At 37.4% G+C, this 13,245-nt stretch overlaps 1 protein-coding gene across 1 annotated transcript; it reads left to right on the top strand.

Annotated features, from left to right (window-relative positions):
* The first annotated feature begins 1,398 nt into the window (after positions 1-1,398).
* On the top strand, positions 1,399-11,181 carry LOC137654240 (uncharacterized). Its single transcript, XM_068387871.1, has 6 exons — positions 1,399-1,535; positions 3,572-3,943; positions 6,030-6,154; positions 7,947-8,054; positions 8,899-9,018; positions 10,633-11,181. Exons 2-6 carry the CDS (start codon positions 3,580-3,582, stop codon positions 10,969-10,971), a joined length of 1,056 nt encoding a protein of 351 aa, XP_068243972.1. The 5' UTR covers positions 1,399-1,535; positions 3,572-3,579; the 3' UTR covers positions 10,972-11,181.
* Positions 11,182-13,245: the final 2,064 nt, after the last annotated feature.

Genomic DNA, 13,245 nt, shown 5'->3' with positions numbered 1-13,245 from the left:
TATACAACTTCTGATATGCGCAACTAAATGAACTATACATATATCACACAACATAAAGAACAAAATCCACTAAGATTTCACATAATTCAATAAAGCACATATAATCCACAGGGAGTACTAAGAGAGAGAAAACGTAAATAACAACACCGCCAGCATAATAAAATTACAACGGTACTATAAATAAAAGTATAAGACAACTTTCATATCAGCAAAAAAAAAAAAATTACTACTTATAAACCAATACAACACAAAGTCCACTGGGAATACGGAGAGAAAGAAAACATGAATAACAACAACGCCAGCACAATAAAATTGCAAAGCTACTGTAAAAAATATAAAAAAATAAGACAACATAAATGAAAGATTCTAGAGAGGATACCACCAGGTATAAGGGACAAGACCATGTATCTAATTAAGTACCGACAACAAGGCTGTAGAAAGTCTGGGAGCATCTTCACATTCAATCCACTTTCACAAAAAGAATTTTCTAAAAGACGGATTCCGTCCTCGACTGATTGAGCTCGAGTAAATCAAGGAAAGTGGTTCTTTAAGGGTAATTTTACTTTCACTATAGGAAGAGGATTTTCTTAGGACGTTTGAGAGAGAGAGAGAGAGAGAGAGAGAGAGAGAGAGAGAGAGAGAGAGAGAGAGAGAGAGATATGCTGAGTACGAGGAGGTTCAGAAAACTCATAAATAAAGAAAGGAAGGAGGCAATTATGGAAAGGAGAACTTGTAGGATCAGCCTCAACAAACATTTGGAGTTATGACTGGAACATTGAATTTCCAAAAATACGTAAATAAACAACCATCACACGAAGAAATACATAGTTTTTATGTTTTTATTTATTATTTTGGACTTAGGAGAATGAAGGACATATACTTGGATTACTCTTAAAAACAAAATTATAACAAATCAATAAATTTAATCCTCGACGAAGGAAAAGGGTAGCAAAAGGATTAAACTATTACAAAAAGTAAAAAAAGTTTCAGCCCTTAAGAAGGAAAAGGGTAGCAAATGGATTGAAATATTACAATACAAAGGAACTACGAGAGAGAGAGAGAGAGAGAGAGAGAGAGAGAGAGAGAGAGAGAGAGAGAGAGAGAGAGAGAGAGAGTTGATGCTATAAGAAAACGAGGTGGGTCCTCGGTAATGCTAAGGAATTATCCAAAGCACCCGAAGGTTTGGTAATTCCCATCCATAGCTGCAGGAGGGAAAGGTAAGAGGGAGGAGGATTGAGGATGAGGGGGGTGGGGAGAAAATGAAGATCTGGGGGTGGGAGAGGAGTGGAGGACAAGGAGGAGGAGACTATGGAGAGCAAGAGGACAACCGGAGAAGGGCGCACAAGAAAGGAGAGGGACAAACCTTCCTACCTACGGAGGTTTTAAAGGAAGGTGCTGGGTTTCCAGACAATCAGTTGCTCCCTGGAAGTCTCCTCGTCATTTTCCTTCAGCCAAGTCCTTCGGTCAAGCCTCAAGAAACATTGAAGAATTATATAATTGTTTGTTTTTTTCTTCTCTGCTGCTGGACAACAATTGTGAGTTGGTTTTTCTTTCCTTTTTTTTTGCATTTTGGTATATAATATAATTACGTGTGAGATTGGTTGTGCTTTCAAGGGTATTATGGCCTTGAACTGTGAAGGTGAGGTAGGCTCGGATATCTGATACAAGACACATGATTCTTTTAAGGATAACGGTCTTTTAATTTTAAAAGAGGAAAGTATTGGATATTTTACGATGCAGCAACCCATATTCACAGTATACAGTACTGTCTATATATATATATATATATATATATATATATATATATATATATATATATATATATATATATATATATATATATATATATATATATACATATATATATACATATATATATATATATATATATATATATATATATATATATATTTATATATATATATATATATATATATATATATATATGTATATATAAAATTGATTAATATAATCTAGTTTTTATGAAAAGTTATATATATATATATATATATATATATATATATATATATATATATATATATATATATATATATATATATATATATGACATTCATCTCTCAAATTTTCATAATAACTAGATCATATTAATCTGTCACATAAGAAAACAGAATTCGATTATTCACGTACTAGAAAAATGAACATCCTTCAACAGCAATTGCGATAAATATAATAAGGAGATTCTTGATATATCTTTCATTATAACAAGAGCAGTAAGAGACTGTCGCTTAAAAGACATAATATGAAATCCTCATTCATTCTTGGCAAAAGCAACATAAAGTAAAGTTCGTAAGAATACGTAAAATAAATAAAAAAACTATCAGAAGTTGAAGAACCTGCCAAGGGTAAGCTGAGAAGGTATCAAGAAGTCACAGTTATCTATTGAAATTAACTAAAGTAGCTTGGAGGAAGGTGATTATCAGATACATAATACATAAATATGTAACTACTGGCCTCTCCCACCCCCTTTCACACGAACTGCTAAGAAGGAAAACTGGGCAATTTCATATACAAAAGCTTTACATTCGGTATTTTCATAAATGCAATGCTTTATCAAAATGCATGAAATCACTTTACACATTTCATGCTGTGGCAATTTTGGTGTATGCTATATTTATATGTCGTTTTATTAGTTTAGTTTAAGACTCAAACCTTTCCAGTCCTTTATAAATGTGCATACAGAAATACAGCGCAAAGTCAAAAACATATTTGCGTGTATTAATACATATAGAATCATTTGACTGCACTGCCTCTCGACAGAACCCACTAAGTCGTAAAAATCTTGTGAGAAGGCATAAAGCACTCTAGAGATGATAATTCTATTTAAAACAAGAAAAGGAGATATAAGGAAATTTGAGAATCGTGGCAGGACAATATTAGATGACGAACGCGAACAATTTTGCGATCGGTTTAAAAATACAGAAGCCAATATCATAAAGGATTTCATTTTGTTCTCTTCCTATACCCAGATATCACATTTACCTTTCTATCTTCTTGTATTCTAAAACCAGAAAACCTGTCTATGAATTCTATATACACTTTCTGAGTTTGCAGACTCTCCTCAATATAAATAGTGAACTATGTTTAAACTATGGCATTTTTAAAGACTCTTCAGAATTTTATTCTCGTATGAGTCACTTAAAAAATGCAATCAAATAACCAGCATGACACTAACCTTGTTATATGTACAAAACGAAAAACTTAAAAATGGTTTAAGGAAAGTTCAGTGAACATCCCGTATTTTAGCCCATTTTTATGATACGGGGGGAATTTAAAAGAAACAATTACAATGACATAAATCTTTTTTTGGTCACGTAAAAGCGAAATGAATCAATCACCGCCAATTTATAAAAAAAAAATAAGAATACTTGCGTAAACAAATCTTAAGTTAATTGTTTTTATCTATAAAGGGGTTTAACAATAATACATGGTAACTTCTCTGAATATAATTTCGAGAACTTTAACAATTAACATCTGACAAGCTTCTACTACTTTAGAAACTCAGAATTATCCCCATCCGCATTTATTTTACAATTTTCTCTCCGTTTTACAGGACCAAAAATGAATCTGGCAACAAAAGTGGCCCAGGCAGCGGTACTACTTTTATTGGTCTGCTTAGGATCAGATTATGCTACGGCCGAAAAGCTCTCCGTAATCCTCCCCGGACAGAACACCGAATTCAACATCGGCGACGACCACAAACACGTCGACTTCGACATCAGGTCGAGCGGCAGTTTGGGCCTCAGCTTACCCGCACCCCCTGGAGGAGGACCGGCTGCCACTCCAAAGTCACCCCAATTGGTACTAGATGCCCCACCCGCATCCGTGCCCACCTCTCCCCCGGGCATCAATGGAGTCGCTAACAGCATCTTCGGGAATAGCGGTGGCGTCTCCTTCCCCAACACCAGACCAACAGCTTTAACCGGTAAGGCTTATTTAACTCTTTTGGCATTTACGATGCCCTTCATCCCGCCGTGGCCAATCCTGCGGTGGGCGGTTTTCCCATTAGATATCCCTTCTACCACCCTCGGGGGAGGGGAAGAAGCAGAGAGATAACGATGGATGGGAGGAGGCCCCAAGCGAAGACATAACTCTCAGCGGGTTCTATTATTAGAAATTCAAAGCATAGCTTCCAGCCTTCCTCGCTGGGTCTCGGTGGGTAGAATTGATTAGGGCAAGAAAGGGAAAGGGGGAGGTGGTGGGGGAGGAACTCTTGTTGAATGAAGTGAGAAATGGAGGAGAGGGATGAACTCATGTTGTATGAAGTGATAAAAGGGGAAGGGGAGGGGTGGGAACTCTTATTGTATGAAGTGAGAAAAGGAGGAAGGGAGGAACTTTTGTATAAAGTTAGAAATGGGGTAGGGGGAGGAACTCTTGTTGTATGAAGTGAGAAATGGGGGAGGGGAGGAACTCTTGTTGTATGAAGTGAGAAATGGGGGAGGGGAGGAACTCTTGTTGTACGAAGTGAGAAAAGGAGGAAGGGGAGGAACTCTTGTTGTATGAAGTGAGAAATGGGGGATGGGAGGAACTCTTGTTGTACGAAGTGAGAAAAGGGGGAAGGGGAGGAACTTTTGTTGTATGAAGTAAGAAAAGGAGAAGGGGGAGAAACTCTTGTTGTATGAAGTGAGAAAAGGAGGAAGGGGAGGAACTTTTGTTGTATGAAGTAAGAAAAGGAGAAGGGGAAGGAACTCTTGTTGTATGAAGTACGAAAAGGGGGAGGGAATGCACTCTTGTTGTAAGAAGTGAGAAAAGGAGGAGGGGGAGGAACTCTTGTTGTATGAAGTGAGAAAAGGAGAAGAGGGAGGAACTCTTGTTGTATGAAGTAAGAAAAGGGGGAGGAGGAGGAACTCTTGTTGTATGAAGTGAGGAAAGGGGGATGGGGAGGAACTTGTTGTATGAAGTGAGAAAAGGAGGAGGGGGAGGAACTCTTGTTGTATGTAGTGAGAAAAGGGGGAGGGGGAAATCTTGTTATATGAAAGGAGAAAAGGGGGAGGGAGGAACTCTTGTATGAAGTGAGAAAAGGGAGAATTTCCTCCTCCACTGTGGTGTGTTAGAAATAGCCAGGCATTTCCTTTCCTCACTGGCGGTTCCTTTACGAGAGTGAAAGTACAGGCCTCAAGGTCATGTGTATCAATGACAAGAAGAGACAGGGGACAGACCAAGTTCTCACCAGACGGCTTGTCTATCACGCAGGCCCTCGGGGATGCCTTTCATGTGCTACCTTTCCTATCGTTTTTTTGTCTTATCTTTTTTTTGCCTGAATAAATTGTCAGCAGTTAAACTTTAAAGGCGAGAGAGATGGAGAGAATCATACAAATTTAAAAAAAAACAATAGACGTTGAGAGATATACGAAATGAAAAATAAAAGGATTTGAGAGAGAGAGAGAGAGAGAGAGAGAGAGAGAGAGAGAGAGAGAGAGAGAGAGAGAGAGAGAGAGAGAGAGAGAGAGAGAGAGAGAGAGAGAGTTATAAGGATTTACAGGGATTTTGGATATCTCAAAGACTTTGTTATAAGGATTTAAAGGGATTTTAGATATCTCAAAGGCTTTTTAGTCCATCCGGAAAGACTCCACTTGCTCTTGGGTAGAGCGATTTGGTTTGAACATTTAGAGAGTTTTTATGATCTTGTCTAACTTATTTTTGAACTAGCTTACCATGTTTCAGTTTACTGCATCAGCTAGAAGTCTGTTCAACGTATTTACTATTTTGCATGTAAAGAAATTATCACACTGTGGTGTTGTATATTTTCAATTCCAGTTTGCATCCGTTACCTCTTGGCTGATTTGTGCTAAGCGTGAATAGATTGTTGTAATCTACATTTCTTATTCCTTCAAGAATTTTGAATATCTCTATTAGCTGTCACTTTAATCGTCGTTTGCAGATCAAAATAAGTTGAGAGAGAGAGAGAGAGAGAGAGAGAGAGAGAGAGAGAGAGAGAGAGAGAGAGAGAGAGAGAGAGAGAGAGAGAGAGAGAGAGAGTTTGTTAACCTTTTTACTCTTCCTACAACCAGGTTTATATCAAACACCTGACCTGTCACCCGTGCCACAGCCGTCCATTCAAGATGCCTGCCAAGCGGAGACTGTCATCCTGACCTCAACGGCAACAGTGACCTCAACAAGGCTCTCAATCTCGCAGGTCAGTGACCTCATTAGCTAAAATTTTATTTTCTCCTTTTAAAACCTTGTTAAAATGAAAGAAATCTTGGTGTTCATATATCACATATCACTGAAATCAACCTTTATTATTTGAAATACAAAATACCACTCGGGAGAGTACCTTGTCTCTTAACGTCTCTTATCTTTGTGAAAACTAAGTAAAGTGAGACGATTATTAGATATAGTGATGAACAGACTTGAGGTGTTGTTCTGCTTAAGCGATTACCAGCAAAAGAATCAGTAATACATCTGTTAATAAGTGGTAAGAAATTAACATTTCCAATGTTCCTCTAATATTTTCATATTCCCAGTTTAATTGACATAGGTACATTCCAAAATGTTCATGTCTTAGTAAAGATCTGCCACTCATTCTAATCTACGCTATGACTGGAATTTATGTAAAACTGAACCGATAGTTTATGCAGGATGGATCTGAAATTATCCCCGACATTCATTTACTGAAAATGTTGTACAGTATTTATTGACAACCGATATAAGCTTGTTTTATTAATTGTTGAAATATTTCATTGCTTATTCAAAAATAAAAGTTTAATTGAATTTGTTAAGCTGAGTGAAATTTCATGCTGCTTTCAGCATATGGCATTTATATTTTACTTTTATTTTCTCTCTATAATAATGAATTTTATAAATTTTATCCAGACTTTCTCAATAATGAGAGTCTTGAAAAGGACAGTTAAAATTGGAGTTTTATAAACAAAACCGTTACTTAGTTTGTTCTCTAAACACCAAATTACCTACGAAGAACCATTTGCAGTCAATTCCATTTCAACTTTGAATTTAATGGTTGGAGGTAGTTTAAATGATCTATTATTAAAAGCATTGAAATCTCCCAGGATAAATAGTCCATGCAAATACTCGCCAGTTTGCCAGTAGTAAAGCCGTTTCTTTTATTTGTTGCTTATTAAAATTACCGTCAAAATAAAAGATGCGGTTGATAATACAATCATTACTATATCTTATAATTTTACAAAGTTATGAAGAAAATATCATAGTATCTTTTAAAATTTACGACTCGGAAATAAAACAAATAGGGACTTCTGTAAAATGTGACAAAACCAAGACACCAGAGATTGAGAGGATCCTTGGAATGGTGGTTAGTGTTTATGCATGTCTTTTTAATCATTTGCATTTAAATTAACAAATTTTGACTATTACGGACATACATACATACATACACACACACACACACACACACACACATATATATATATATATATATATATATATATATATATATATATATATATATATATATATACACGCACATATATATAATGTATATGTATTATAAATACACATATATATGTATACACTATATATATATATATATATATATATATATATATATATATATATATATATATATATATATACACTGTATATATAAAACTCTGTTCGAGCGTGTGCGTGTGCATCCCTTGGAGCTACCACCAACAAAGGGAGAGGTGTATACTTGAATATCTATAAATAATTCAATGCGACCACGTACCTTTTAGACTATAATAGAAGAGAAGAAATATTGATCTTAAGTGAAGGTTGAATATTGAAACAGGGTAAAACTGAAGAAGGTGGACACCTAAGTGAAGAAGAAATTTAAAGGAACCATAAAACAAAACAAAATCATAGCAAATTTTCATCAACGGACGCTGAAAAGATATAGAAACTACTACTACTTTGAGTAGTAATCCAATTACATTACTATCATCTCTTTCGACATTGATGCCCACACCTATCTATTTCCAAATCAACAGGTGGTTGTTCCCACGACAGTCGTCCGAGAACGGGTCGTCACTTCCACTGACATCAGATACCAGAGCGTCTACAGGACGAGCTACGTTACCGTGCAAGCGCCGCCTCAGGTCAGTACCTAGTTCGATTTGATTGATGGGATTTAGGTCATGTGACCCGGCGCTGGGACCTAGCGCTGGGGTCAGGGAGGCCAACTAGCCCTGGGGTTAGGGAGGCTAACTAGCCCTGGGGTCAGGGAGACCAACTAGCCCTGGGGTTAGGGAGGCCAACCAGCGCTGGGGTCAAGGAGGTCAACTAGCCCTAGGGTTAGGAAGGCCAACTATCCCTGTTGTCAGGGAGGCCAACTAGCCCTAGGGTCAGGGAGGCCAACTAGCCCTAGGGTCAGTGTGGCCAACTATCTCAGGGGTCAGGGAGGCCAACTGGCCCTGGGGCCAAGGAGGCCAACCAGCACTAGGGTCAAGGAGGCAAACTAGCCTGGGGTCGGGGAGGCAAACTAGCCTGGGGTCAAGAAGGCCAACCAGCAATGAGTGCAAATGGATGGGGCTGCAGTTGCACTATGACAAAGAAGTTAATGAAGAATTTGAATAAGATGAAAAAAAAATGGTGAAAAGATTGATGAAAGATGTTGAACAGGCAGATGAAATAATGAAAAATGTGAAAAGGTCGAAGAAAGAAGTTGAACAGGCAGATGAAAGAAATAAAATTGTTAGGGTAGAAGGGTAAAAAGTGGGAGGGGTGTTTTCATAATTGCTCATGAAAAAAATATGAAAGTAGTATCAAATATTGGGAACCTTTCTTCTCTTTTTCTTTTGTGTGTTAATAGATCATAAAACTGACCAGGCGTACAATGAGAGAGAGAGAGAGAGAGAGAGAGAGAGAGAGAGAGAGAGAGAGAGAAAGAGAGAGAGAGAGAGAGAATTTTAAACTAGGTCTCAATTTTTTTCCTTCCCTCAGACAAGAGTCGAAACGACAACATTGACGTCAGAGGTCGTGCGATCGGAAACAGTATTCAGGACATCCACAAGAGTTCAGCAGCAGTACTTCACAACAACCGACGTACAAGTTAGCACACAGGTAAGGTACCCACAGAGAGAGAGAGAGAGAGAGAGAGAGAGAGAGATTTGCTAAATCTTATTCGACAGCTGATGAATAGTTTTTCAGGTCCAACAATGAAATGTTATTGCTCAAGCAATAGACTGAAAACAAGCATGATTAAGGATTACAAACATAAAACCACGATTTCTGTCTTTGAAATTTCAGAATAGCTATAATGCCTACGAAATACGGTTACTGGTTGGCTTCCCCTTCGCTGACGCGCTTTAATTTGAAATCATTAACACCTAAATGTTTGACTCTTATATTATCATTTTCATTACCATCACTGTTAATAGTATTATTCAAAATGAACACAAATCCACATTAAACGAGTTTAAATGGTTATTGACTTCAACGCTATTTTCCTTGTTGAAGCCTTTCGACTTTTAGTCTCCTGCCTTTCCAACTACGGCTGTAGCTTTGCTAATGATAATAATAATAATAATAATAATAATAATAGTAATAATAATGTTATTTATATAAATAATGTTATTTATAATAATAATAATAATAATAATAATAATAATAATAATAATAATAATAATGAGAACACTAGCTTCCACAGAATATAAATCCCAAATGCGAGAAAAAAATCCAGAAATTAATTATTCAAAATCCATTGAGGTTTACTCAATGCCCTTATTTCGATTTAATGACATTTTTAAAGTGCTATGTACTGTTTTGCTTATCAGAAATTTTCATTCTGGCAGATTTAAAGTAAACAAAAGACCATCCATTGTAAAATAAACTACCCCTTTCGAGTTGTGTAAGTTACGATTCACCTTGATCATTTAGGCTAACTTGAAGACTTGTATCAGGTCACACATTCAGCAAATGTATTCAAATAAGATTTTCTATATTTTTATCTCCTGGAGTTGATCATTGACAGCGTGCATTTGTTGACCGAACGCCTCACATATAGTAGTGAAAGCAATAGATATCTGTTTGAGGCTCGAGGTGAGGATGGCAGGTTCATCCTTCCCAAAATTCTTGGACATGATGTGTTTTGCCATGCTAGTGGTATTTTTAGAAGAAAGGTCTTCAGAAAGATATTTGACTTTTAAAATGACATCTTTGCTTTTATGGTTTTAACTGAATATTCTTTTATTTTTTTACAATAAACGATATCGGCGTCAATGACCTTACATGCCAGGATGCCAAAAAACCTAAAATCAATCAATCAAATCCTGGAGTTGATGACCTAAGGCTAAACACAATGGACCAGAAAATCTTAATTTGGTAGGAATTCAGCTAGGTTTATTAAGCATGCAACTATAATACAAGGATAGGTTAGATTATTTATGAGAATATCCAATAAATGGCACTTAGAAAATGATACGACGTTCTGTTTTTCAATAACATACAGTATTACAACTGTGCCCAGTTACAAAACTCTACTCCCATACGTGAATGTTAAATGTAACTACAATACACAAAGTTAAATATGTGATATTTCCTTACAAAAACTAAAACTTCTTGGAAGAAAATTAACTAACACCAGTAACATCAATAAAGTAATTAATCTATGACGTTTAAGATCAAGCATTACAACTTCTACGTAACATAATGTATTTCTAACGTTCATCCTGACAGGTGGTCAGTTCCCAAGTGGTAGTGCCTACATACATCACAGTGACTTCAACCGAGATTCAGTACCAACCCAATACCTGCGAGGCCACGACAAGCACCGCAACCTACGCCGGTTACTCTTACCCAACCCCGGAAACCACTGACACTAGCTACGGTACCGGATACGGCTCCGGCTCGTACGGTAGCAGCTACTACGGCAATGGCGGCGGCTCTAGCAGCTATTATGGTAACGGAGGATACTGGTCAGGATACCAGGGAGGACACGCGTACTACGGCGATTCCTACAAGAGACCCACCAGGGTGAGGTCCAGGAACAAGGGACTGTTTGGAAAGTGGTTCTAAACGGACGCTATTTCCTTTCATAGAAAACTATTTCCTTCTGGATTTTATGACGCTAGAACTAACGGTGCCACAATGGAAGTTTGCATAAATATATATAATATTTTGTAATACTTCTGTTAATAGTGGACTGTAAAATCTGACTTCATGAACTATAAATTTTTATTTGGCAACAAAGCTAATCAAATGTACAAACTTGAGAAACAACTAAATATGTACACGTACACACACACACACACACACACACTCACACGCGCGCGCACACACACACTCACGCGCGCGCGCACACACACACACACACACACACATATATATATATATATATATATATGTGTGTGTGTGTGTGTGTGTAATTTTCCCTAATAATGGCACCGTATATCACCTTGGCGTCTTGCCTCTACAATTCACGTATTCTCTTGACCACAATAATCTTTCTCTCTTATTTTCCTCTGAGCTAAAAAGGAGCAGCTCCTTCTGTGAGGACTCGCTATGTGAATCAGCATGAAGTTCTCCAAAAATAACCCACCATTATGTTTTGTTTTTATTGTTGACAAAATAAAAGATCCAATTTTTCTAAGACGGTATTTTCACTGAGTTCCTTGATTCGCAAGATTAGAAGATAGGAAGGCATGTTCATTTTTAAAAAGTTTAAAGCCGTTCATGAATGGCAAAGGCAATAACAATTCTCCTAACAGGACAATGCCCTAGAGACTGACCATATACATATCAGCGCCCAAGGGAGGGCCAGGCAATGGCTGCTGAGGACTCAGAAGGTAGACCTATAGGTTCCCCTAAAATCCCCTTCTTTACCCCACAAAGATGGTAAGGTTACAGACACTACAATTAACTGTCGAGCTTGAGCGGGTCTCGAATCCTAGTCTGGCAGAACACCAGGCAGGGACGTTTCCCATAGGCTACAACAGATTAGATTGGATTTATGGATTTGGATCATACAGCCAGGTCATGGGAAGAGGAGGTCATACATCGCCAACAATGTGCTACTGAGTGTGAACCAAGACTTTTCTTAAAGATTGATTTAAAGGAGGAGGAGAATGATGCTCTCATATAAAACAAATAATAAATCCAAACGCAAAATCATAGGATGAAAGTGGATTTATGATGCATATACAAATTTGGGCCATATGGCCCAGAGTTGGGATCAGGGAGGCCATTTAGTAATGAGGTATAACTCAGTGGGGGAAACTCCTGATGTTGGACTATGAAGTAAAGATCAAAAGGTTAGACTGCAAGAGGGAAGAAAGAAATCGTAATCAGAGTCAAATAAAAAGGCCAAAAAGTAGCTGCAGCTAGGGATCAAAGGGGCGGTGAAAAGACCCTATGCATCGCGTGATGTGGACTGACGACAATAACACCCCTACGGGACAAGGTGAACATTATGCATATTTGCACAAGTACAAAATAAATATACAGTTGGACGCAGGAGTTCATGGCCCACCTCGACCTGAGGAAGTGCACCCTGTTATGCACTTACTGCACGGCGAGTAACAAAACAATTGGTGTAGGGAAAGGTGGGAAGAGGTACAAACAGGAACTCTCCGTGCAGTAAGGGGGTGACAGGGTGCATTTATTTTTATATCCAGGTGTGCCAGGAATTCTTGCGCCCAACTGTACGTATATAAACAACACTATCAAGTACAAGTAACGTATACGAGTTAGTTCACTGGCATTATTTTTCCTAGATGTTCATTCCTTCTTAGCGAAACACATTAAGCTGACACAAATCAAAACAGCAATATAGGTTATTTAACATTTTAATAGATAATTTATATCGTAAATTATTGAGAAAAAAATTGAACAATTTTGTAAGCCAGATTATTTTCCTATCAAGGAATTTAGAACGTAATTTTTGATGAATAATATTACCCGTGAAATTCGGGTTCAGACATAAACGTTTCCCAAACTCAAAAAGAAATGACTTCAATTTGCTAAAGTGACTATTTATTGATGCCATTGGGGATAAATATTCTTCCTCAATGATTTAGTTACATTTTACGACTGCACACCCACTTGACGCCCTCTCCACTCCCAACTTCACTCGCAAGAATGCTGTTATTGAGCCTATTATTATTATTTTCAAGTTAACCATAGAAAATATCCTCTCATAATCTGTATTTGACACTGACATGGTTAATAAGGTTGGAGAATAAAAGGTACTTTCCCGTGTGACAATTCTGACCAAAAGGATTCCGTGTCAATGGCAATATTCCATGTGAGAGAATAGTATGTTCGTCCTCGTTTACGATTAGTTATTTCCAT

This window comes from Palaemon carinicauda, chromosome 15 (genome assembly GCF_036898095.1).
Source record: "Palaemon carinicauda isolate YSFRI2023 chromosome 15, ASM3689809v2, whole genome shotgun sequence".
In the NCBI taxonomy this organism is placed as follows: Eukaryota; Metazoa; Arthropoda; class Malacostraca; order Decapoda; family Palaemonidae; genus Palaemon; species Palaemon carinicauda.
This window is presented reverse-complemented; position numbering and strand designations above follow the sequence as displayed.